At 61.0% G+C, this 21,388-nt stretch overlaps 2 protein-coding genes across 5 annotated transcripts in view; one reads left to right on the top strand and one right to left on the bottom strand.

Annotated features, from left to right (window-relative positions):
- The first annotated feature begins 99 nt into the window (after nucleotides 1–99).
- CAPN12 (calpain 12) lies at nucleotides 100–15,882 on the top strand. Its single transcript, XM_054540365.2, has 21 exons — nucleotides 100–595; nucleotides 1,638–1,707; nucleotides 2,518–2,636; nucleotides 3,153–3,286; nucleotides 4,854–5,022; nucleotides 6,425–6,499; nucleotides 6,570–6,655; nucleotides 6,726–6,800; nucleotides 7,433–7,596; nucleotides 7,684–7,913; nucleotides 10,155–10,166; nucleotides 10,388–10,596; nucleotides 10,898–10,940; nucleotides 11,013–11,072; nucleotides 11,602–11,659; nucleotides 12,082–12,158; nucleotides 12,273–12,335; nucleotides 12,695–12,773; nucleotides 15,268–15,384; nucleotides 15,469–15,527; nucleotides 15,612–15,882. The coding sequence occupies exons 1-21, from the start codon at nucleotides 359–361 to the stop codon at nucleotides 15,636–15,638; spliced, it is 2,163 nt and encodes a 720-aa protein (XP_054396340.2). The 5' UTR covers nucleotides 100–358; the 3' UTR covers nucleotides 15,639–15,882.
- A 75-nt stretch (nucleotides 15,883–15,957) lies between these two features.
- ACTN4 (actinin alpha 4) overlaps nucleotides 15,958–21,388 on the bottom strand; it is an 82,761-nt gene continuing 77,330 nt past the window's right edge. For 2 of the 4 annotated variants that reach the window (XM_054538473.2, XM_054538474.2), the window contains exons 17-21: nucleotides 20,563–20,742; nucleotides 19,371–19,517; nucleotides 18,105–18,533; nucleotides 17,344–17,502; nucleotides 15,958–17,225 (exon numbers count right to left, since the gene is read on the bottom strand). In XM_054538473.2, coding sequence (XP_054394448.2) covers nucleotides 17,067–17,225; nucleotides 17,344–17,502; nucleotides 18,105–18,533; nucleotides 19,371–19,517; nucleotides 20,563–20,742 — 1,074 coding nt within the window. In that variant the 3' untranslated portion in view covers nucleotides 15,958–17,066. 4 annotated transcript variants of the gene reach the window in all.

Here is a 21,388-nt window from a genome sequence, read left to right as displayed (position 1 = left end):
CTCCTTTCCCAGCCTCACAGGCTTAAGTAGGCAGAAGCACACCCCCACACTGACCTCCTTCTTGGTGCTCTGACAGCGGCAGCCGGTCCTCCCTCAGCTCTGCCCGCCTTCTCTCCTGCTGCTGGCCAAGCCCATTAAGCTGCTACCTTGGCCACAACTGAAGGCCCCACGCCCTGGGGAGAAAACCACTGAAGAGGCGTCCCTGCTCCCCAGCACCCCAAACCATCAATTAATATTAACGAGGGAAGGCTCCTCATTGCCTAAAGACCCCCACTGGGGCTCCAGTGGAGGAGAGGCCCCGCCCCCGTGACTCAGGAGGTTAAAGGGCCTGGTGCCGGCTTGTGAGGCCAGTGTCCAGATGGCGTCCAGCAGTGGGAGGGTCACCATCCAGCTCGTGGACGAGGAGGCTGGGGTCGGAGCCGGGGGCCTGCAGCTCTTTCGGGGCCAGAGCTATGAGGCAATCCGGGCAGCCTGCCTGGATTCGGGGATCCTGTTCCGCGACCCTTCCTTCCCTGCTGGCCCTGATGCCCTTGGCTATGACCAGCTGGGGCCGGACTCGGAGAAGGCCAAAGGCGTGAAATGGATGAGGCCCCATGTAAAGTGTGGCTGGGGTCTGGGCTCCGGGGTCTGAGGGAGGAGGGGCTGGAGGCATGGACTCCTGGGTCTGAGGGAGGAGGGCTGGGGGCCTGGACTCCCTGGTCTGAGGGAGGAGTGGCTGGAGGCATGGACTGGGTCTGAGGGAGGAGGGGGCTGGAGGGATGGACTTCTGGGTCTCAGGGAGGAGGGATTGGAGACCTGGACTCCTGGGTCTGAGGGAGGAGGGGCTGGGGACCTGGACTCCTGGGTCTGAGGGAGGAGGATGCTTGGACCTGGACTTCTGGATCTGAGGGAGGAGAGGCCAAGGCCTGGACACCTGGGTCTGAGGGAGGAGGGGCTGGGGACCTGGACTCTTGGGTCTGAGGGAGGAGGGGCTGGGCCTGGACTCCTGGGTCTAAGGGAGGAGGGGCTGGGGACCTGGACTCCTGGGTCTGAGGGAGGAGGGGCTGGGCCTGGACTCCTGGGTCTGAGGGAGGAGGGGCTGGGCCTGGACTCCTGGGTCTGAGGGAGGAGGGGCTGGGCCTGGACTCCTGGGTCTGAGGGAGGAGGGGCTGGGCCTGGACTCCTGGGTCTGAGGGAGGAGCATGCTGAGGATCTGGACTCCTGGGTCTGAGGGAGGAGGGGCTGGGGACCTGGACTCTTGGGTCTGAGGGAGGAGGGGCTGGGCCTGGACTCCTGGGTCTGAGGGAGGAGGGCCTGGGCCTGGACTCCTGGGTCTGAGGGAGGAGGGGCTGGAGACCTGGACTGTTGGGTCTGAGGGAGGAGGGGCTAGGCCTGGACTCCTGGGTCTGAGGGAGGAGCATGCTGAGGATCTGGACTCCTGGGTCTGAGGGAGGAGGGGCTGGGTCCTGGACTCCCAGGTCTGAGAGAGGAGGGGGCTACCATGGGACTGGCTCAGCACAGCTTCTGGAGACCCAGGGAAGCCATGCTCCTGCCCACAGCCTTCCAGGCCTTTCATGGGCTTGGAGGCCCTCACTCCTCTGGATGTGACCTTTCCTCGCTTTCTTGGGCTGAGGCCTGGAATCCCCCACCACCCACAGGAGTTCTGTGCTGAGCCGAAGTTCATCTGTGAAGACATGAGCCGCACAGACGTGTGTCAGGGGAGCCTGGGTGAGACCCTGAACCCACCTTGAGTCCTCAGATCCAGCCAGTTTCAGCTGGAATCCTGACAGCTCCATCCCTTGGTCCCCCCACTCCCGGCCCCTGGATCCCTCCTCAGTCTCTTTTCTCCCTAGTCCTCTCTCTCCCTCCTTCCTTCTTTCTTTCTTTTTGAGATGGGGTCTCACTCTCACCCATTCTGGAATACAGTGGCACCATCATAGCTCACTGCAGCCTTAACCTCCTGGACTCAAGCAATCTTCCTGCCTCAGCCTCCCAAGTAGCTGGGACTACAGGCGCATGCCACCATGCCCAGCTAATTTTTAAATTTTTTTTTAATTTTTATTTTATTTTATTTTATTTTATTTTATTTTGAGATGGAGTCTGGCTCTTGTCCCCTAGGCTGGAGTGCAATGGGGCAATCTCGGCTCACTGCAACCTCCACCTCGGGTTCAAGCCATTCTCCTGCCTTAGCCTCCCAAGTAGCTGGGACTACAGGCACCTGCCACCACACCCAGCTAATTTTTGTATTTTTAGTAGAGATGGGGTTTCATCATGTTGGCCAGGCTGGTCTCAAACTCCTGACCTCGTGATCCGCCTGCCTTGGCCTCCCAAAGTGCTCGGATTACAGGCGTGAGCCACCGCACCCGGCCTAAATTTTCTTGTAGTGGAGTCGTGCCATGTTGGCCAGGCTGGTCTTGAACTCCTGGGCTCAAGTGATCTTCCTGCCTTGGCCTCCCAAAATGCTGGGATTAGAGGCATGAGCCACCGCGCCAGGCCTCCCTCCTTCCATCCTCACCTAATCCTGGCCTCTCCTCCCAGGTAACTGCTGGTTCCTTGCAGCCGCCGCCTCCCTTACTCTGTATCCCCGGCTCCTGCGCCGGGTGGTCCCTCCTGGACAGGATTTCCAGCATGGCTACGCAGGCGTCTTCCACTTCCAGGTACAACTCAGTTCCTCTGCCCATGTCTCAGTTTCCCCCATGGTGACTTGGTGATATGGATTTTTCTTTTTTTTTTTTTTTTTTGAGATGGAGTCTTGCTCTGTCACCCAGGCTGGAGTGCAGTGGCACAATCTCTGCTCACTGCAACGTTTGCCCCGCCCCTGGGTTCAAGCAATTCTCTGCCTCAGCCTCCTGAGTAGCTGGGATTACAGGCACCCGCCATCATGCCCAGCTAATTTTTTTGTATTTTTAGTAGAGACGGTGTTTCACCATCTTAGCCAGGCTGGTCTCGAACTCCTGACCTCGTGATCCATCTGCCTCGGCCTCCCAAAGTGCTGGGATTACAGGTGTGAGCCACCGCACCCGGCCAGCGATATGGATTTCATAGTTAACATTGACTTGGGGCTGTAATTCCTGACTCTGGGACTGGCACAGCAGAGTCAGGGCCCAGAGGCAGGGCCCAGGTAGGCTTGGAGGTTGTGAAGCCGAGTCCGGCCCTGCATCTTCTCCCGCCAGCTCTGGCAGTTTGGCCGCTGGATGGACGTCGTGGTGGATGACAGGCTGCCCGTGCGCGAGGGGAAGCTGATGTTCGTGCGCTCGGAACAGCGGAACGAGTTCTGGGCCCCACTCCTGGAGAAGGCCTACGCCAAGTGAGGACCCCAGTTCCAACCAGCTGCAGCCCCAAGTCCCCGCAGCAGGCATCAAGCCACAGGGGGACCCAGAGTCCCCCAAGCTCTGCAATCCTCCAAACACCCCACCAAGAATCCCAAACCAAGTGACAACCCCCAGAACCCTCATATCACAACATCACCTGAGCAACTTCACGTCTTTTTTTTTTTTTTGAGACAGAGTCTCATTCACTCTGTCACTCAGGCTGGAGTGCAGTAGCGTGATCTTGGCTCACTGCAGCCTCTGCCTCCCAGGTTCCAGTGAGTCTCCTGTCTCAGCCTCCCGACTAGCTGGGATTACAGGAGCGCACCACCATGCCTGGCTAATTTTTGTATTTTTAGTAGAGATGGGGTTTCACCATGTTGGTCAGGCTGGTCTCTAACTCCTGATCTCAGGTGATCCACCTTCCTCGGCCTCCCAGAGTACTGGGATTACAGATGTGAGCCACTGTGCTCAGCTGTACCTTCAAATCTTAAACCCCTCTCTCCATCAATATTTCACACAAAACATTCCTGGAGACCCCCAGTCACCCATAATTCTTAAGGATCCTGAAATCTCATATATCAGGCCCTGGATTCGCCAAATCTGGGATTTATCCCCTCGGGTGAGCTATAATCTTAGATTGTCTCTCCTGGTCCATTGAGAAATCTAAAGCACCCCCAAAATATTGGGTGTCACCCTGGGACCCTGAAATCTTTGCCTTTTCCCCATTCCGAGGCTCTGAAATTCCTGACAAGCCCCCATAGGGATGACCCCCAAAGCGGACATCTACCAGAGGCTCAAGGTTTCAGACACAGCACCAGGACTCTCAGAATCCTAACACAGCTCTCCCATGCCCCCTGCCAAACCGAAGTCCTGGTCACCCCAAGGACCACAGGCCCAATCTCCAAGGGCTTCTGTGTGTGTCACAGTTCCTCCTGTCAAGAGTCTGAATTATTTTTTTTTATTTTTTATTTTTTTTTTTTTTAAGATGGAGTTTTGCTCTTGTTGCCCAGGCTGGAGTGCAATGGCGTGATCTTGGCTCACCGCAACCTTCGCCTCCCGAGTTCAAGCGATTCTCCTGCCTCAGCCTCCCAAGTAGCTAGGATTACAGGCATGCGCCACCACGCCCAGCTAATTTTTGTATTTTTAGTAGAGACGGGGTTTCACCGTATTGGCCAGGCTGGTCTCGAACTCCTGACCTCAGGTGATCCACTTGCCTTGGCTTCCCAAAGTGCTGGGATTACAGGCGTGAGCCACCATGACCAGCCAAGAGTCTGAAATTGTTTTAGCTGGGTGTGGCAGTGTGCACCTGTGGGCCCAGCTCCTCAGGAGGCTGAGGTGGGAGGAGGATCGCTTGAACCCGGGAGTTTGAGGCTACAGTGAGATGAGATCATGCCACTTTACTCCGGCCTGGGCCACAGGGTGACCCTGAAAAAAGTCTCAAAACTTCAGGAATTTCCCCTGGGGATTCCACACCCTGAGACACGGGCCCCTGCAGATCCCAGGGCAGGGGTGCCTGAGATGCTCGTACTTGCCTCAGCCCTCACCCCAGATCTGCCCCCACAGGCTCCACGGCTCCTATGAGGTGATGCGGGGCGGCCACATGAATGAGGCTTTTGTGGATTTCACAGGCGGCGTGGGTGAGGTGCTCTATCTGAGACAAAACAGCATGGGGCTCTTCTCTGCCCTGCGCCATGCACTGGCCAAGGAGTCCCTCGTGGGCGCCACTGCCCTGGTAAGAGACCTGGACTCACATGCGGAACCCCCACCAGGACCAGAGCACAGTCAGGGTTGTGGTGGGGTGGGCGGAGTGCTTCCTCTGTTCTTCTCTGCTTCTGTTACTGGCTTAGGCTTGCTCATAAATCTAACTAGTCAAAATTAAATACATTTGCTCTCATGAATCAGGGGCTTCAGGCACAGCTGGATCCAGACGCTGAGAGTGTTGCAACTATGTTTGTTTATTTCTCATTTTGCGTTAGTGTCACTCTCAGCCAGACTCTCCCCTCATGGGCATAAAAGGGTCCCCCATAGCTGCAGGTATCTCCTACTACACCAGGGGTTATTAAAAAAAAAAAAAAAAAAAGAGTGCCTCTTTCTGAGAATTTCAGTAAAAGTCCCAGGATTAATTCTCGTGGGCTTAGCTTGGGTCATGTGTTCATCTGTGACCCCATGACACACTCATTCAGTGAGTTGATCTAACTCCTTCACTCATTCATTTACATAAATCCTCTACAGAGTTACTGCTTCTCTTTTTCTTTTGTGTCTGTTTGTTTCTTCTGTATCTTTCTTTGTCTCTATGTTTCTGTCTCTCCTCTTTCCATCTATTTTTTTTTTTTTTTTTTTTGAGATGGAATCTTGCTCTGTTGCCCAGGCTGGAGTGCAGTGGCACGATCTTGGCTCACTGTAACCTCTGCCACCTGAGTTCAAGCAATTCTCCTGCTTCAGCCTCCTGAGTAGACTACAGGTGCCCGCCACCATGCCCAGCTAATTTTTTGTATTTTTAGTAGAGATGGGGTTTCACCGAGTTAGCCAGGATGGTCTCAGTCTCCTGATCTTGTGATCTGCCCACCTCGGCCTCCCAAAGTGCTGGGATTACAGGTGTGAGCCACCACACCAGGCCCTCTTTCCATCTATTTTGTTTTTGTATTTGGAGGCAGGGTCTCATCTCACTCTGTTACCCAGGCCAGAGTGCAGTAGTGTCATCATAGCTCACTATAGCCTTGACCTCTGGGCTCAAGGGATCCTCCTGCCTCAGCCTCCAGAGTAGCTGGGACCACTGGTGCGCACCACCATGCCTGTTGAATTTTTAAATTTTTTGTAGACTTGGGGTCTTGCTATGTTGCTCAGGCTGGTCTTGGACTCCTGGCCTCAAGCCGTCCTTCCACCTCGACCTCCCTAAGTGTTGGGATTACAGGCGTGAGCCTGTACCTCCATCTCCTTTTGTCTCATTTCCATCTCCCTTCCTCTCCTTTTCTCTCTTGCCTTCAGTCACTAACTCTGACATGGTCTCTGAGCTGAGAGCCATTCAGTTCAGTGCTCTGGTTGGCTCCTGCCTTGGTGGCAGGAGGTTGGGGGCAGGGAGGAGCAGCTGCCCTCCTGTCCCCTACCTCGGCCTCACCATCCCATCCCCTGCCCAGAGTGATCGGGGTGAGTACCGCACGGAAGAAGGCCTGGTAAAGGGACACGCGTATTCCGTCACGGGCACACACAAGGTAAGTGTCCCCCATGGGTGGGGTGGCAGGCCATGTCCAGGCATCACCCCCACTGACAATGCTGCCCCAGGTGTTCCTGGGCTTCACCAAGGTGCGGCTGCTGCGGCTGCGGAACCCATGGGGCCGCGTGGAGTGGACGGGGGCCTGGAGCGACAGGTGGGATGGGTCTGGGGTCGGTATGGGGCTGGACCCCACCTGCCCGCCCCTCACACCGCAGTCTCTCCAGCTGCCCACGCTGGGACACACTCCCCACCGAGTGCCGCGATGCCCTGCTGGTGAAAAAGGAGGATGGCGAGTTCTGGTCAGTTTGTCAGGGTCCCAGCTCTGCCTCTGGGAGGGTCTCCATGCCAAGGGGTTCAGGGAGGGCAAGCCCCAGTTGAAGGATGGGTCCTAATAGGGGGAAACTGTGTACATCGGTGGTAATTTTGGGGCCAGGTTCTATTTTGGGAAGTCGAGGAAGAATTGGTAGTAATATTAGCCTCTGATTGGAGCGGGTTTTAAAAAGTAGTAATATTAGGGGACTTTGAAGGCATAGTTCTCTATGGAGGGTTGAAAGGGATGGGCAGTATTTAGGGCAATGGAGGAAGGCTTGGTGATATTTGGGGCATTTCTTGAGATTTGGCAATGTTGAGGGGCTGAAGGATACTTGTTGGTAATTTAGAGTCTGAGGGTCTTGCTATTTGGGGGTTGGTGCCAATTTAACGATATTTGGGGGCAGCTTGTGAATCTTGGTGATTTGTGGGGCATATCTGAGGACTTGGAGGAATTTGGGGGAGCTAGAGGCCCAGCCATTTGGGGGTCATTTCTGGAGCCTGAAGGGTATTTGGCAATATTTAAGAAATGTGAGGGGCTTTGGGATCTGGGAATCATTTCCGGGATCTTGGGACCTCCTCGAGGTGGGGCCGGGCAGGGTCTGACTGGGTCACCGTGCAGGATGGAGCTGCGGGACTTCCTCCTCCATTTCGACACGGTGCAGATCTGCTCGCTGAGCCCGGAGGTGCTGGGCCCCAGCCCAGAGGGGGGCGGCTGGCACGTCCACACCTTCCAAGGCCGCTGGGTGCGCGGCTTCAACTCCGGCGGGAGCCAGCCTAATGCTGGTGAGGCCTGAGGGGCCCTGAGAAGCTTCCCGGGGTGGGGGGGCGCTGTGGCCAGCTGGGAAACCCCCTTTTTTCCTCCTCCCTTAGAAACCTTCTGGACCAATCCTCAGTTCCGTTTAACGCTGCTGGAGCCTGATGAGGAGGACGAGGATGAGGAAGGGCCCTGGGGGGGCTGGGGGGCTGCAGGGGCACGGGGCCCAGTGCAGGGGGGCCGCACGCCCAAGTGCACGGTCCTTCTGTCCCTCATCCAGCGCAACCGGCGGCGCCTGAGAGCCAAGGGCCTCACTTACCTCACCGTGGGCTTCCACGTGTTCCAGGTGAGGTCCTGGGCAAAGCTGAGGCTCGAGGGAACCCGGAGGGTAGAGGGGCGGGGCGGGGCGGGGCGGGGCGGGGCGGGGCCAAGGAGCGGGAGAGGCATGGAGGGGCGGGGCCAATGGGAAGAGGGGAGGTGTGGAGGGCGGGGCCAAGGGGGAAGAGGGGAGTGGTGAAGGGGTGGGGCTGAGAGGGATCGGGGAGGAGTTGGAGGAGCAGGGCCAAGAGGTGACGGCGCGGGAAGGGAGTAGGGGGCTAGTAGGGCTGGGGGCCAGGTCTCAGAGGAGAGAGGGAGCTAAGGGAATGAGAGGGAGGGGCTCAGGGACAGACAGAAGGGTGAGGTTTAGGGGACAGAGAGAGGCTGGGGGTTAGAAGGGAAAGAGGGGACCAAGGAGACAGAGGGGTGAGGTTAGGAACAGAGAGGCTAGGGGTTAGAAGGGCCAGAGGGGACCAAGGAGACAGAGAAGGCACTGAGAGCGCAGATAGGGAAGGAAGAGTTGGGGAGGGGTCGGCGAGGGCCTGGGTCGGGGACTGCGGGGCAAAAGTTCAATAAGGGTCTAATAGAACGAAGAAAGAGGGAGAGGGCACAGAGATGAGAAGGGGCAGTGAGGAGACCCTGAGCGGCGGCCACCTCTCCCCCGCCCCGACGCCCCCCTCTCCCCCGCCCCGACGCCCCCCTCTCCCCCGCCCCGACGCCCCCCCTCCCCCGCCCCGACGCCCCCCTCGCCCCCGCCCCGACGCCCCCCTCGCCCCCGCCCCGACGCCCCCCTCGCCCCCGCCCCGACGCCCCCCTCGCCCCCGCCCCGACGCCCCCCTCTCCCCCGCCCCGACGCCCCCCCTGCCCCCGCCCCGACGCCCCCCCGCCCCCGCCCCGACGCCCCCCCGCCCCCGCCCCGACGCCCCCCCGCCCCCGCCCCGACGCCCCCCCGCCCCCGCCCCGACGCCCCCCCGCCCCCGCCCCCGCCCCGACGCCCCCCCGCCCCCGCCCCGACGCCCCCCCGCCCCCGCCCCCGCCCCGACGCCCCCCGCCCCCGCCCCCGCCCCGACGCCCCCCGCCCCCGCCCCGACGCCCCCCGCCCCGACGCCCCCCGCCCCCCGCCCCGACGCCCCCCGCCCCCACGCCCCGACGCCCCCCGCCCCCACGCCCCGACGCCCCCCGCCCCCACGCCCCGACGCCCCCACGCCCCGACGCCCCCACGCCCCGACGCCCCCACGCCCCCACGCCCCCACGCCCCGACGCCCCGACGCCCCCACGCCCCCACGCCCCCACGCCCCGACGCCCCCACGCCCCCGCCCCCGCCCCGACGCCCGCCCGCCCCGATGCCCCGACGCCCCCCCGCCCCGACGCCCCCCCGCCCCGACGCCCCCCCGCCCCGACGCCCCGACGCCCCCCCGCCCCGACGCCCCCCCGCCCCGACGCCCCGACGCCCCGACGCCCCCCCGCCCCGATGCCCCGACGCCCCGATGCCCCGACGCCCCGATGCCCCGACGCCCCGACGCCCCCCCGCCCCGACGCCCCGACGCCCCCCCGCCCCGACGCCCCGACGCCCCCCCGCCCCGACGCCCCGACGCCCCGACGCCCCGACGCCCCGACGCCCCCGCCCCGACGCCCCCGCCCCCGCCCCGACGCCCCCGCCCCCCGCCCCGACGCCCCCGCCCCCGCCCCCCGCCCCGACGCCCCCGCCCCAACGCCCCCGCCCCGACGCCCCCGCCCCGACGCCCCCGCCCCCCGCCCCGACGCCCCCGCCCCCGCCCCGACGGCCCCCCCCGCCCCCGCCCCGACGGCCCCCCTCCCCCCAACCCGACGGCCCCCCCGCCCTGACGGCCCCCCGCCCCGACGGCCCCCCCGCCCCCCGCCCCGACGGCCCCCCCACCCCCCGCCCCGACGGCCCCCCCGCCCCTGCCCCTGCCCCGACGCCCCCCGTGCCCCGACGCCCCCCGTGCCCCGACGCCCCCCCGACGCCCCCCGTGCCCCGACGCCCCCGGTGCCCCGACGCCCCCGGTGCCCCGACGCCCCGCCCTCCCCCGCCCCGACGCCCTCCCCTCCCCCGCCCCGGCGCCCCCCCTCCCCCGCCCCGACGCCCCGCCCCCGCCCCCGCCCCGACGCCCCGCCCCCGCCCCCGCCCCGACGCCCCGCCCCCGACCCCGACCCCGACCCCGCCCCCGCCCCCGCCCCCGCCCCCGCCCCCGACCCCGACCCCGACCCCGACCCCGACCCCGACGCCCTTTGTTTTTGCTTCTTTCAGATTCCAGAGGAGGTGAGTCTGGGATGGGGTCAACCTGCCCTGGGGCTTGGTCAACCTGCCCTGGGGGTGGGGGGCAGAGCCGGGTCCGGGGGCAGGGGAGGTGTGGACAGGGGTTGGGTAGGGTGGACGCGGCGCGCTGGAGGGTGTGGGGATGAAGGGCCGGGGTAAGCTTGGTCCGTGGTCACGCCGCCCCGTGGTCACGCCGCCCCGTGGTCACGCCGCCCCGTCCCCAGCTGCTGGGCCTCTGGGACTCCCCGCGCAGCCGCACGCTCCTGCCGCGGCTGCTGCGCGCCGACCGCTCGCCCCTCAGTGCCCGCCGCGACGTGACCCGCCGCTGCCGCCTGCGCCCCGGCCACTACCTTGTGGTGCCGAGCGCCGCCCACGCCGGCGATGAGGCCGACTTCACTCTGCGTGTCTTTTCCGAGCGGCGCCACACGGCCGTGTGAGCCCCGGGCACCCAAATCCTACCCCATCCCTGCCTAGACAGGTCCCGAGACCCCCGAGACCCCCGAGACCCCCGAGACCCCCGAGACCCCCGAGACCCCCGAGACCCCCGAGACCTGACCCGCCCCCAGAACGCCCCGCCCCGCCCCGCCCCGCCCCGCCCCGCCCCGCCCCGCCCCGATGAGCCCAGGGCTCCACGGTCCCCACCTAGACCCCACGGTCCCCACCTGAGACCCCGTCCCACACAGCCCCAGCTGGGGCAAACCGTCCCCTCCCCACTTCCCATCTGTAATTTGCAGGGAGATCGACGACGTGATCAGCGCAGACCTGCAGTTTCTCCAGGTGGGGACTGTCCCGGGAGGGGCGGGATGGGGCAGGGGTCTGGGCCAGCACTAAACTTCTGGTATGCCGCAGGGCGCCTACCTGCCACTGGAGCTGGGGTTGGAGCAGCTGTTTCAGGAGCTGGCTGGAGAGGTGAGGAGGGGGATTGGGCTGAGGGGGCATCCCGCTGCGGCCTCCCCTTGGGGACCCCCCTTCCCCCACCCCAGCATCTCAGGTGTCTCATTTTGCTTGCTTTTTCCTCCCTCCGGGCTTAAATCTCCTGACCTTTTCTTGAAATGCTCACAGCTCCTTCCTGCCTCAGGGCCTTGGGCTCAGTCCATATCCTCTCCCAGGACCACCCTCTCCCTGGACCATCCTCTCCCTGGACCACCCACCCTCTCCCTCCTGACACCTCCGGGCAGGCTCAGGCTTCATCTAAGGTGCCCAGCCCTGGAAGTTCTCCCTGACCCTCCCCCAGGCCGGTCTGCTGGCCCCCCACCAGCTCTCACAGCCCGGTGCTTCCCCCTTCACAGCCCTGGCCCTGTGGGGACAGGTCTGTCTCCCCCACTCCTGGAGCTAAGGCTCTGAGGCTCTGTCAGCTCCTGCCGTGTCCCTAGCACAGGGCTTGGCCCAGAGCAGCTAGATGAGTAAATGGTCTCATAAGCCCTCTTTCCTGGACTAGGAGGAAGAACTCAATGCCTTTCAGCTCCAGGCCTTACTAAGCATTGCCCTGGAGCCTGGTGAGTTGGCTGGGATGGGGGCAGGAGGAGGGGTCTTAGCCAGGGGTCCTGCAACCAGAGCCCGTGCCACCCTATGTCTATGAACCCACCGTGCTGCTGGGAGTTGGGCTCAGGAAGCCAGGGCTCAGCCTGGCAGCATCTCCCTGCAGGGGATCTTGTGTGGGCCCCGTGACCTGGGCCACGGCTGCTCGCAAGCTCTCCTTCCGCTGAAAGGCAAGGCTGACTTGAGCACAGACTGGGCACCCCCTGCGTGGATTTGAATCCCAGCCCTGCTAGGCACAGTAGTCACTGGCTCCCTGTGCCTCGGCTTCTGTAATATGGGACTGACAACATCACTTGCTTAAGGGAGTCACATCCACACAGCCCTTAAAGTGGTGGCCAGAATGCAGAAGTGCTGTGGTTTGATTTTGTTTTTCCTGTAGCCAGGGCCCATACCCGCACCCGTACCCCCAGAGAGATCGGGCTCAGGACCTGTGAGCAGCTGCTGCAGTGTTTCGGGGTACATGGGGGGCAGTGCCTGGGTGAGGGAGGGAGTGGGGAAGGGGATGTTGGGGTCTCTCCTCCCCTTCTGGAGAGATTGACCTTAACCAGATGCCCCCTACCCCCAACACAGCATGGGCAAAGCCTGGCTTTACACCACTTCCAGCAGCTCTGGGGCCACCTCCTGGAGTGGCAGGTGAGGTGGGAGACTGGGCCTCTTCCCAGAAAGAGAGAAACCTTTACTAACGGAGACATAGGCACCCTGTGGGCTATCAGGCCCCCAGGGAAAGGGGGTACTGGACTATGCTGACTTAGAAAGATCTGCTTGGGATATCCCTGCCCCCGCCCAGCCTCAGCTTGTCCTCTGGGGATATTGCTCTTATTCCCATTTTACAGATTGGAAAACAGAAGTCCAAACTGGTTAGGCTGCTTGCTGGGGGTTCATACCAGAAGAAAGGGAGTTGGGATGGGCACCAGGCTGTCTTGACTGGGAGGCCCCATTGGCAGCCCTCTTCAGGGCCTGGAGAGTAGCCCTGACTCATCCTTCCTGCCTAGGCCATATTCGACAAGTTTGATGAGGACGCCTCTGGAACCATGAACTCCTACGAGCTGAGGCTGGCGCTGAATGCGGCAGGTGTGGACAGGGTCCTGGGGTGGTCATGGGGACAGGACCTGTTCTCTCCCATCCCATTGTCTCCAAGTCCCCCTGCTCAGCTGTGGCCGTCTGCACCTCGGCCATCCACAAGCCCACACCTTAGCTTGTTGCCGGTCCCTGGCAGGGGTTGGGCGACCCTGAAAGAGGCCAAATAAGGAAGAAGGAGGGCAAGGGGTTTGTGTGGGGTGGGGAGGACATGAAAAGGGGATGTGCCTGGTAGGGTGCTGGGGGAGGGAGAGGCCCCTCCAGGAAGGGGAAGATTAGGAGCTGGTGTCTGAGAGGCTCTGGCCCCCAGGGCAGCATGGTAGAATGTTCTGGATTCTGGTGCACCGGGGTTGGAATCCTCACTCTGCTGATTCCAGGAGGGGCCCTGGGCACTTGACTTCATCTCTTCGAGTCTCCATTTTCCTCTCTGAAATGGCCAGGGCCTGGTGTGGTGGCTCACACCTATGGCCCCAGCCACTCAGGAGGCTGAGGCTTGAGGATGGCTTGAGCCCGGGAGGCTGAGGCTGCAGTGAGCCGTGATTGTGCCTGGGCAACAGAGCAAGAGCCTGCCTCTCAAAAAAAAAAAAACCAGTACACAGGGTGGTGAGGAGTCGTCCATGCACTGCAGGGCATAGCACTTAGTGATGGGAGAACACAGCTTTCATTACCAAAAGCCCCAAAGAGAGCCGGCCAATGGCCTCTGCTACTAGGCTGAGTTCCTCCTGATGAGCTGGAACAAGCCCAGCACAACATCCTAACCAAGAAACGAAGCCAGAGAGCAAGGCTTTCCATGGGCTCCAAGGCAGATGAGACAGTACAGGACTGTGACCCTCATGTGGAGGGGATTTGGAGAGTGGGCTGGGGTCAGAACTTGGAGTTCCCAGATCCCCAACCCCACTCCGGGGCCTGTCTGCCACCACACAGTAGAGGGAGCCATAGGAAGATGGGGGCTGGGGTGACTGTGATGGAGTCGGAGAGCCAGAGGGAGAGGGTTTGGGTGTGGCTGTGAGTGTGAGACCCAGAGAAGGTGGTCAAGTGTCCAAGACGTGTAAGAAAAGAGCCAGACGGGTGTGGTGGCTCACGCCTGTGATGCCAGCACTTTGGGAGGCTGAGGCAGGCAGATTGCTTGAGCCTAGGAGTTCAAGACCAGCCTGGGCAACATGGCGAAACCCCCATCTCTATTAAAACTACGAAAATTAGCCGGGTGTGGTGGTGTGTGCCTGTAATCCCAGCTACTTGGGAGGCTGAGACAGGAGAATCTCTTGAACCCGGGAGGCGGAGGTTGCGGTGAGCCAAGATCATGCCATTGTACTCCAGCCTGGGCAACAGAGCGAGACTCTGTCTCAAAAAAAAAAAAAACAAAAAAACAGCCCAAGTCAAAGGGGGAGAAATGGGGTCAGAGACAGCCAAGGATTGGGAGACGTGGGGCAGAGAGGGAGAGGCTGAGCCGGAGATAGGAGTGGAGGTGAGGGAGCAAGGACTCACAGCAGGTGGCAGGTGGCAGGTGGCAGGCTTGTGTTCACGCGTCTGGTACCAGTGAGTGCCTGTTACATGCCAGGAGTTATTCCAGGAAGAAGGAAACTGATAAAAGTGCCCTTGAGAATTTCTCAAACGGGAACTCCTGCAGGGGCAGCTGAGGGGCTCCAGCCCCTTCTCGGGTCCTTCCACCCTATCTGGCTGGGTTTCCCCATAGCCCTGGGCATGGCAGCCTCCACCCCTATGCCCGAGGGCAGATGAATGCCAGAGGGAGAGTGACCTGGGGCAGGTCACACGGGCAGGAAAAGGCTGCAGGCCACCTGACCTCCTGTTAAACAGCACCTGGTACTGGGCACAGCATGGAATGGCACTTACTTGGTAGATATTTGTGAAGAGAATGAACACACAGAATGGGAGTGAAGATGGGCTTTGGAAGCAGCAGAAGCCCATGAAATGGTCCTTGGAACTGGGTTTGTCTGGCCGTGTGGGAGACGAAGGAGGTCATCAGGCACAACCTTGCATCTCAGAAGGGGTCAAGAACCCATTGTTTTGGGTTTTTAAAAGCCTCCAATGAGACTGCACAGCAGACCTGGTTTCTCAGCTTAGAAATCGCCTGAGGTGGACTGTAAGGAAACTGATTCCATGTGGGATTGACTATATTTTTTGCTGCACAGAAATATCCTCCAGTGCCCATTAGCAAGGAGAAAGCCCCACAGGATTTAAGGAGCAACAGTGCCCACACACCGAGTCACGTGTCAGACGCTGTCCTGAGCGCTCTGTCTTCACACACCCTATGGGGTCGGAGCTGTCTTAGTCCCCGTTTGATGGATGAGCAAACATAACAAGCCCAGAGGATTGAAGGGATCAGCCCGTGCTCACCCTGCCGGGATGGGGCAGAGTTGGGGTGTGACACCCTGTGGCATCTGTGTCCTTCCTGAGGTGGTGGGATGGGGATGCAATGCCAAGGTGGGTTCCCTGTGGGCCGCTGGGCTCAGAAGCAGCCTCCCCCTAGGCTTCCACCTGAACAACCAGCTGACCCAGGCCCTCACCAGCCGCTACCGGGATAGCCGTCTGCGTGTGGACTTCGAGCGGTTCGTGTCCTGTGTGGCCCAGCTCACCTGCATCTTCTGTGAGTACCACCCCTGGCACAGGGGCGCACGGGGGGAAGGGGTACGGGGACTGGTGGGCACTCACTCTGCCCCTCTCTGCATAGGCCACTGCAGCCAGCACCTGGATGGGGGTGAGGGGGTCATCTGCCTGACCCACAGACAGGTGAGCCAGGTGGGAGAGACGGGAGCTCAGGCTCCGTCCCGGAAGCTCCCTGCCTCGAGCCACTGTCTTCCTTCTCTTCCTTAGTGGATGGAGGTGGCCACCTTCTCCTAGGATCTCAGGATGGGCGCACCTGCTGCTTGGGGCAGGGTTGCTGAGCAAGACCACCTCCCTAGGCCCTGCCTGGCACAGGTGCGGCTCTCTCTGGCATCCACCTGCCTGGGGCTGGTCTCTGGCCCTCACTGCTCACAGCCGGGCGACCACTCTGGCCTGTGTACTCCTCACTCAGAAGAACAGCAACAGCCCCTCTCAAGCAGATGACACGAGCTAGTCCACGTTTACAGCTTAAGACAGTGCTAGCTCTGCCCTGGCTCTCCTAGGAGGTGGAGGACAGACATGGGAGAGAGAAAAAAAGATGACGCTGCAGGAATCCTTCTTAAAAATATTACATGTTTTATTATCCTGTCCCCAGAGGGTGGTTTATCCAGAAACCGAGAAAAAAAAAAAATCAATCAGAAAAACTCAAAAAAAAAAAAAAAAAAAAAAAAAGGTAGGGGGAGCAAAACCATCAATCACCAGGCAGCCAGGCCAGCAGCCCACCTCCACCTCTGGAGGGTCCCCAGAGACCCACGCCTGACGCAGACCTGGAGGAGCATCAGCAAGGGGCCCGGGCAGAAAATCGGCTATGTCTTCATTATGAGAGCAGGAGAGACGGCAGAGATATGTTGCTAAGTGAATATATATTTATATAATAAATCCGTAAGTTAATAAAGTAAATAGTAATTCTCTGAAAGTTTTTAATTTTTTTATAGTTTTTTTGTGTTTTTTGTGATTTTTTTTTTTTTGGTTTTTGTTTTGTGTTTTTTTTTCTTTTTTTTTGGTTCTTAGAAAATCTGAGACATGTGAGGCCAGACAAAGCAAGGCCGGGGCTGGTGGGATGGGGTGGGGTTCAGGGGGGCCCGGTCTGCCAACTCAGCTCCTCTGCTGCGAAAGCGGGGTGCTCGTTGGGGCCCCCATCTCCTGGCAATGGCAAGTGAGTCTGGAGCAGGGAGGGGAGAGGGGCTGGGGTGGGTCCCCAGCCGTCGGGTGGCGGTGGCGCCCTCTGCTGGCCCCTCGCATGGCCCAGGCGGTTCCTGGACAAGGCACATGGGGCTTTGGCCTGGATTGGGGAGGCCTTGAAGAGATCTCGCGGCCAACGAAGAGACCTGGGTGTGGTGAGGCATCCCCAGGGCATGGAAGGGACCGGTTGTGCTGTGGGAATCCACTGGCCCCTCCTTGGTTAAAAAAGCACAACACATCATACATATTTACCAGACCAGAAGCACTGGCCCCAAGTCCCCCAACCTGGTTGGGGGAACCTCCTGGCCAACCCACAAAGAGAGAGAGGAGAGAGCCTGCCCCAGCCCCTCCCTGCCCACCCACCCACCCCGGAGGACTGCAGAGAGTGCTTTGCATAGATACAGAGTGGAGGAACGGGACTGTGGGGCTGCCCCGGCCCCTCCTGGAGGCCGTGGGGGTGTTGGGTTGGGTCTCTCCGGGGCCTCACAGGTCGCTCTCGCCATACAGGGCTGTGGAGAAGGACTTGTAGTCAAGGGCGCCGGGCACGGCATCAGGGCCCTGGTACGGCGCCATGCGGGCGATGCAGTACTCAGCCTGGTCGGGGGGCAGCTCTCTCCGCAGCTCCTCAGCTGTGATGAAGTTCTGAGGCAGGCAGGATGGGGCTCTGAGCCATCCCCACCCACATACTGGCCCCCAAGCCCCTCCCACTGCAGGGACCCCTCTCGCCAGCCCCCATGCGCCTCGTAGGAGTCTCACTCACCTTGTCCCCTGCCAGGACCTTGAAGGAAGCGATGACCTGGTCGGCCGTGTCCGTGTCGGTGGTCTCCCGCGACATGAAGTCGATGAAGGCTTGGAAGGTCACAAGGCCACTATGGTTGGGGTCGACCAGGCTCATGATGCGGTTGAACTCGGCCTCACCCTGCAAGGAGGGGATGGGGCGGGGGACACCCGACATTTAGTGGGGCAGGGGCAGCCAGGCCCACACTGGTGGGGTCTCCAGGGAAACAGCCAAGAGAGTAGGGCCCAACCCACGTGTGTCTGCGCCCTGTTCCCTGCCTGCTCCAGCAGCCTTGGCCCCAGGCAGAGCCTGCCACTGCTCCGGCTGCCCCAGGCCTCCAAGCCCCCAGTGCCCCAGGCCGGGAAGCAGGGCCTCTCTGCACCCTCCCCTCCCGTGGTATCTGACAGCAGGGAACTGGGGTCTACTGCCCTCAGCCCAGGCTCATGAGTTAGCTCTGGAGAATGGGGAAGAAAGAGAGAGAGAAAGAGAAAGAAAAAGGGGAGAGAGTGGGAGAGCTGCCCCCTCTCTCTGGAGACTTCTAGGGAAAAAGGGGGGCTCGGGAAGTCATCGGAGGGACCCCACCCCGGCAGATGCAGCAGAGGGAGAGGCAGGCACGGCTGCGCTGCTCGGGCGGAGGAGTGTCCCCGAGGACGAGGAAGCTCTGGAGGCGGTGAGGGGGAGAGGTGGGGGGAGGAGGAGGAGGAGGAGGAGGAGCGGGTGGCTGGGGAGACAGAGCTGCATACCAGGCTGTATCCTGTGGAGATAAGCAGAGCCCTGAAGTCATCGGAGTCCATGCTGCCTGTCTGCTTCTGCTCCGAGGACGCAGGCATAGCAGAGGAGGCCGGGCCCAGAGTAGGCAAGAGGGCCGCCCCATGTGCACAGCGGGCAGACAGGACAGTGGCGGGGAGCAGGGAGACAGCGGCCCCAAGAGACCAGGTAAGAGGGAAGGTGTTCAGGGAGATGCGGGCAAGGAGGCAAGAGAGCCGTGAGATGGCACACAGGATGGCAGGGGTGGGATGGCGAGGGGAGAAAGAGAGAAGGAGAGAGAGAGCAGTTAATGCCACGGTCCGCTGGGGCCCAGGGTGCGGTACCTGCCGGTCGTTCTCCACGTCGTAGCCCAGGCTGATGAGGCAGGCCTTGAACTCCTCGGGCCCCAGCGCCCCGCCATGATCCTGCCGGGGCCGTCCGAAGGCAGGTGTGCGGGAGGGGCGGCGTGGAGACCAGGATGAGGGATCGGGGCCGCATGCAGAGGGCAGGGGGAGGAACACGTAGGGGAGGGAAACACAGAGTTAGAGGCGACGTGGACAAGGAGATGGCCAGGGACGCGTGGGGTCAGGGGCGGCGTGGGCCCCTTTCATCCTGCCCCCAACCTCGGAAGCTCAAAGGCAGGCAGAGGCCTCCCCGACCTCTCTGCCCACAGCAGGGGTGGCAGCTGGATGCTACAGAACTGAGGACAAGTCCCAGGACTGGGGGGAGGTAGGGGGGGTTCTCCTTGCCTTTGGGATTTGGAGTGGGACAGAGGAGACTGTACCCTGTCCTGGGGGCGCCAGGTACAGAGCTGAGGCTGCACACTTCTCAGTCTGTCAGCCCGGAAGGGTGGGCTGGGGATGGCAGCAAACTCTGGCGCTCAGAGCCCCTCTGATGAGGCTGCCGGACCAAATCTGAATTCTAAAAGCACCGTGCGGGGTGTCTGTGTCCAGGTTCACAGACCGGGTCGCAAAGCCTGGGTGTGCTGAGACTTCATCTGCCCTGGGGGTGGTGAGGATGCCACCCCAGAGGGCAGGACTTGGGACCTCCAGCCCCCTGCCTGTGTGTGTGAAGTGGCCCGGGCTGGGGTCTTGGTGCTGCACGCCCACACCCTGACAGTGGCAGGGCCCTGCTGGCCCTGGGAGTGGCGGCTGATGCTCAGCAACTGTGATGGGAACGGACGAACAGATGCAGAGACGAAGGTGTTGGCTGGGACGGCAACGGCGGGAGGGGAGAGGCCGAGGAGGCGACAGGCTGCTCACCTTGTCGAAGTGGTTGAAGGACGCCCGGAACTCCTGCATCTGCTCCTGGCTGATGCCCTTGGCGTCGCGGGTGAGGATCTGGTTCTCCACCTCATTGATGGTGCGGGCAATGGTGGTGAGCAGCTGCTCCCAGCCCACACGGATGTGCTGCGGAAAGACGGGGGCATGATCGTGGGCTGGGTGCTGTGAACTGTCCTCACTGTGGTGGGGATGTCCTCGGGAGCCTGCCCCGCCCTGGGGAAAGCCCCTGCTCTCCTGTACACCTCACGGGGGACACGGGCCATGGTGCCTCCCTGCTGCCTCTGATCACAGGGCTTATGTCTCCACAGTAAGTGTGTTTCCCAGGTACAGGGGCAGCAGAAGGGCAAGGACCCATGAATCTTGTGCCGGGATCCCTGTGGAGACTGTTTGGACATACTCTGGTCAGTGTCTCACCACTGGCTCTCAGGGGAAAAAAACAAAAAAGCCAACTCTGGTTTGAAGCATCTGTGGACCTGTATGGGGTGGATCAAGAGTGTCCAGTCTTTTGGTTTCTCAAGTACCAATATGACGGCGACCAGCCTGTAACGTCCCCGGAGTGTTAGCCAGTGGGAGCTGCTGCCCTGACCCGGCACCCGCTGGCTGGCTCTGGCCCCGAGCAAGGCTGATACTGCTGAGGCCACAGGGCAAACGGTGCCCTCTGGGGGCCCCTAGAGCAGCTTGTCCTGTGAGGGGCATTGTCATGGTGATGAGAGCAGTGCTAGGGAAAGTGTAATTTTAAAAAATGTCTAAACATTTTGATCTAGTGTTTTCAATCTTTTTTTTTTTGAGACAGAGTCTGGCTCTGTCACCCAGACTGAAGTGTGGTGGCATGACCTCGGCTCACCTCAACCTCTGCCTCCCTGGCTCAAGCAATCTGCCCACCTCAACCTCCTGGGGAGCTGGGACTATAGGCATGCACCACCATGCCTGGCTAATATTTTCATTTTTTGTAGAGAAAGGGTCTTGCTATATTGCCCAGGCTGGTCTTGAACTCCTGGGCTCAAGCCATCCTCCCACCTTGGCCTCCCAAAGTGCTGGTCTCTTCAATAATTTTTAAACAGAGTGAAAAACAACAGACAGCAGACAGCTATCTTCTCACTGGCCCGAACCATTTCCAGTGAGGAAGCCGGCCGTGCTGGTGGAAGGGCCAGCGGGCGGGGCGGCCACGCACCTCCATGGTATAGTTGGTGTGCTTGTTGTCGAAGATGAGGGCCTCCTGGATGAGCTGGTGCTGCTGCTCCAGCAGGTCCAGGTTAGGCTTGTAGTCCACGATGCTGCGTTCATACTGCTTCAGGTGGCTCAGCTGGTCCTCCAGGGTCCCGTTCATCTCAATGGAGATGCGCCCGATCTCCTACAGGGGTGGGTGCAGGCGGTGGGGTGAGGCTGGTGGGCCTGCCACCACTGACCACCTGGAGAAGCCCACTGGCACTGCTGGCCTGCATCTTCCCCGGGGCCCCTCTGGCCTAGGGCCTTGGCCCATGGGTCCCTGGGAGGGAAGGCCCACTGCTCACGACTGTCCCCTCCGGTCCTGTCCTCTCATGTTAAACCAGCTATGACAACGACAGGGAGGCTTTCTCTGCCAAGCACTCCCCGTGCCCAACTTCATTTTACCCTTGACCTCTCTGTGAGGCCAGGGCTGTCACAGGCCCTGACTGCAGAGGTAGAAACCGAGGCTCACGGAGGACAGCTCAGTGCTGTTAGAGGCATAGTTGGGATCTGAACCCCAGCCTGGCTGCGGCTCCTGACCTCGGGCACTCCATTTCTCCACACCCACAAGTCCACATGCTGCGTGGCTGGCATGAACCTCAGGGCTGACCTGCCTGGCACCCGGACCCCCTCTCAGGCTTGCTGGGTTTAAACGAGGTTGCCTGCTGCCAGCCTGGTTGCCTGGTACGTAGTGATTGCTCAGTGAGTGGTGGCCAGAACTGCTGTAAGAATGACAGCACTCATGTGGCTGGTTAGTCGGTGCAAAAAGCATTTGTTGAAGTAATAAAGTA

The sequence above is a fragment of the Pongo abelii genome, chromosome 20 (genome assembly GCF_028885655.2).
Source record: "Pongo abelii isolate AG06213 chromosome 20, NHGRI_mPonAbe1-v2.0_pri, whole genome shotgun sequence".
NCBI lineage: Eukaryota > Metazoa > Chordata > Mammalia > Primates > Hominidae > Pongo > Pongo abelii.
Note: the sequence above shows the minus strand (reverse complement) of the source record. Positions and strands in the feature narration are given on the sequence as shown.

Bases quoted from the DNA above. Each gene is read 5' to 3' on its own strand.
- CAPN12 (XM_054540365.2), top strand. From the start codon at position 359: ATGGCGTCCAGCAGTGGGAGGGTCACCATCCAGCTCGTGGACGAGGAG. The intron at 3,287-4,853 runs GTGAGGACCCCA...CTGCCCCCACAG, and splicing joins CTGGAGAAGGCCTACGCCAA to GCTCCACGGCTCCTATGAGG. The intron at 12,774-15,267 runs GTGTGGACAGGG...GCCTCCCCCTAG, and splicing joins GCTGGCGCTGAATGCGGCAG to GCTTCCACCTGAACAACCAG.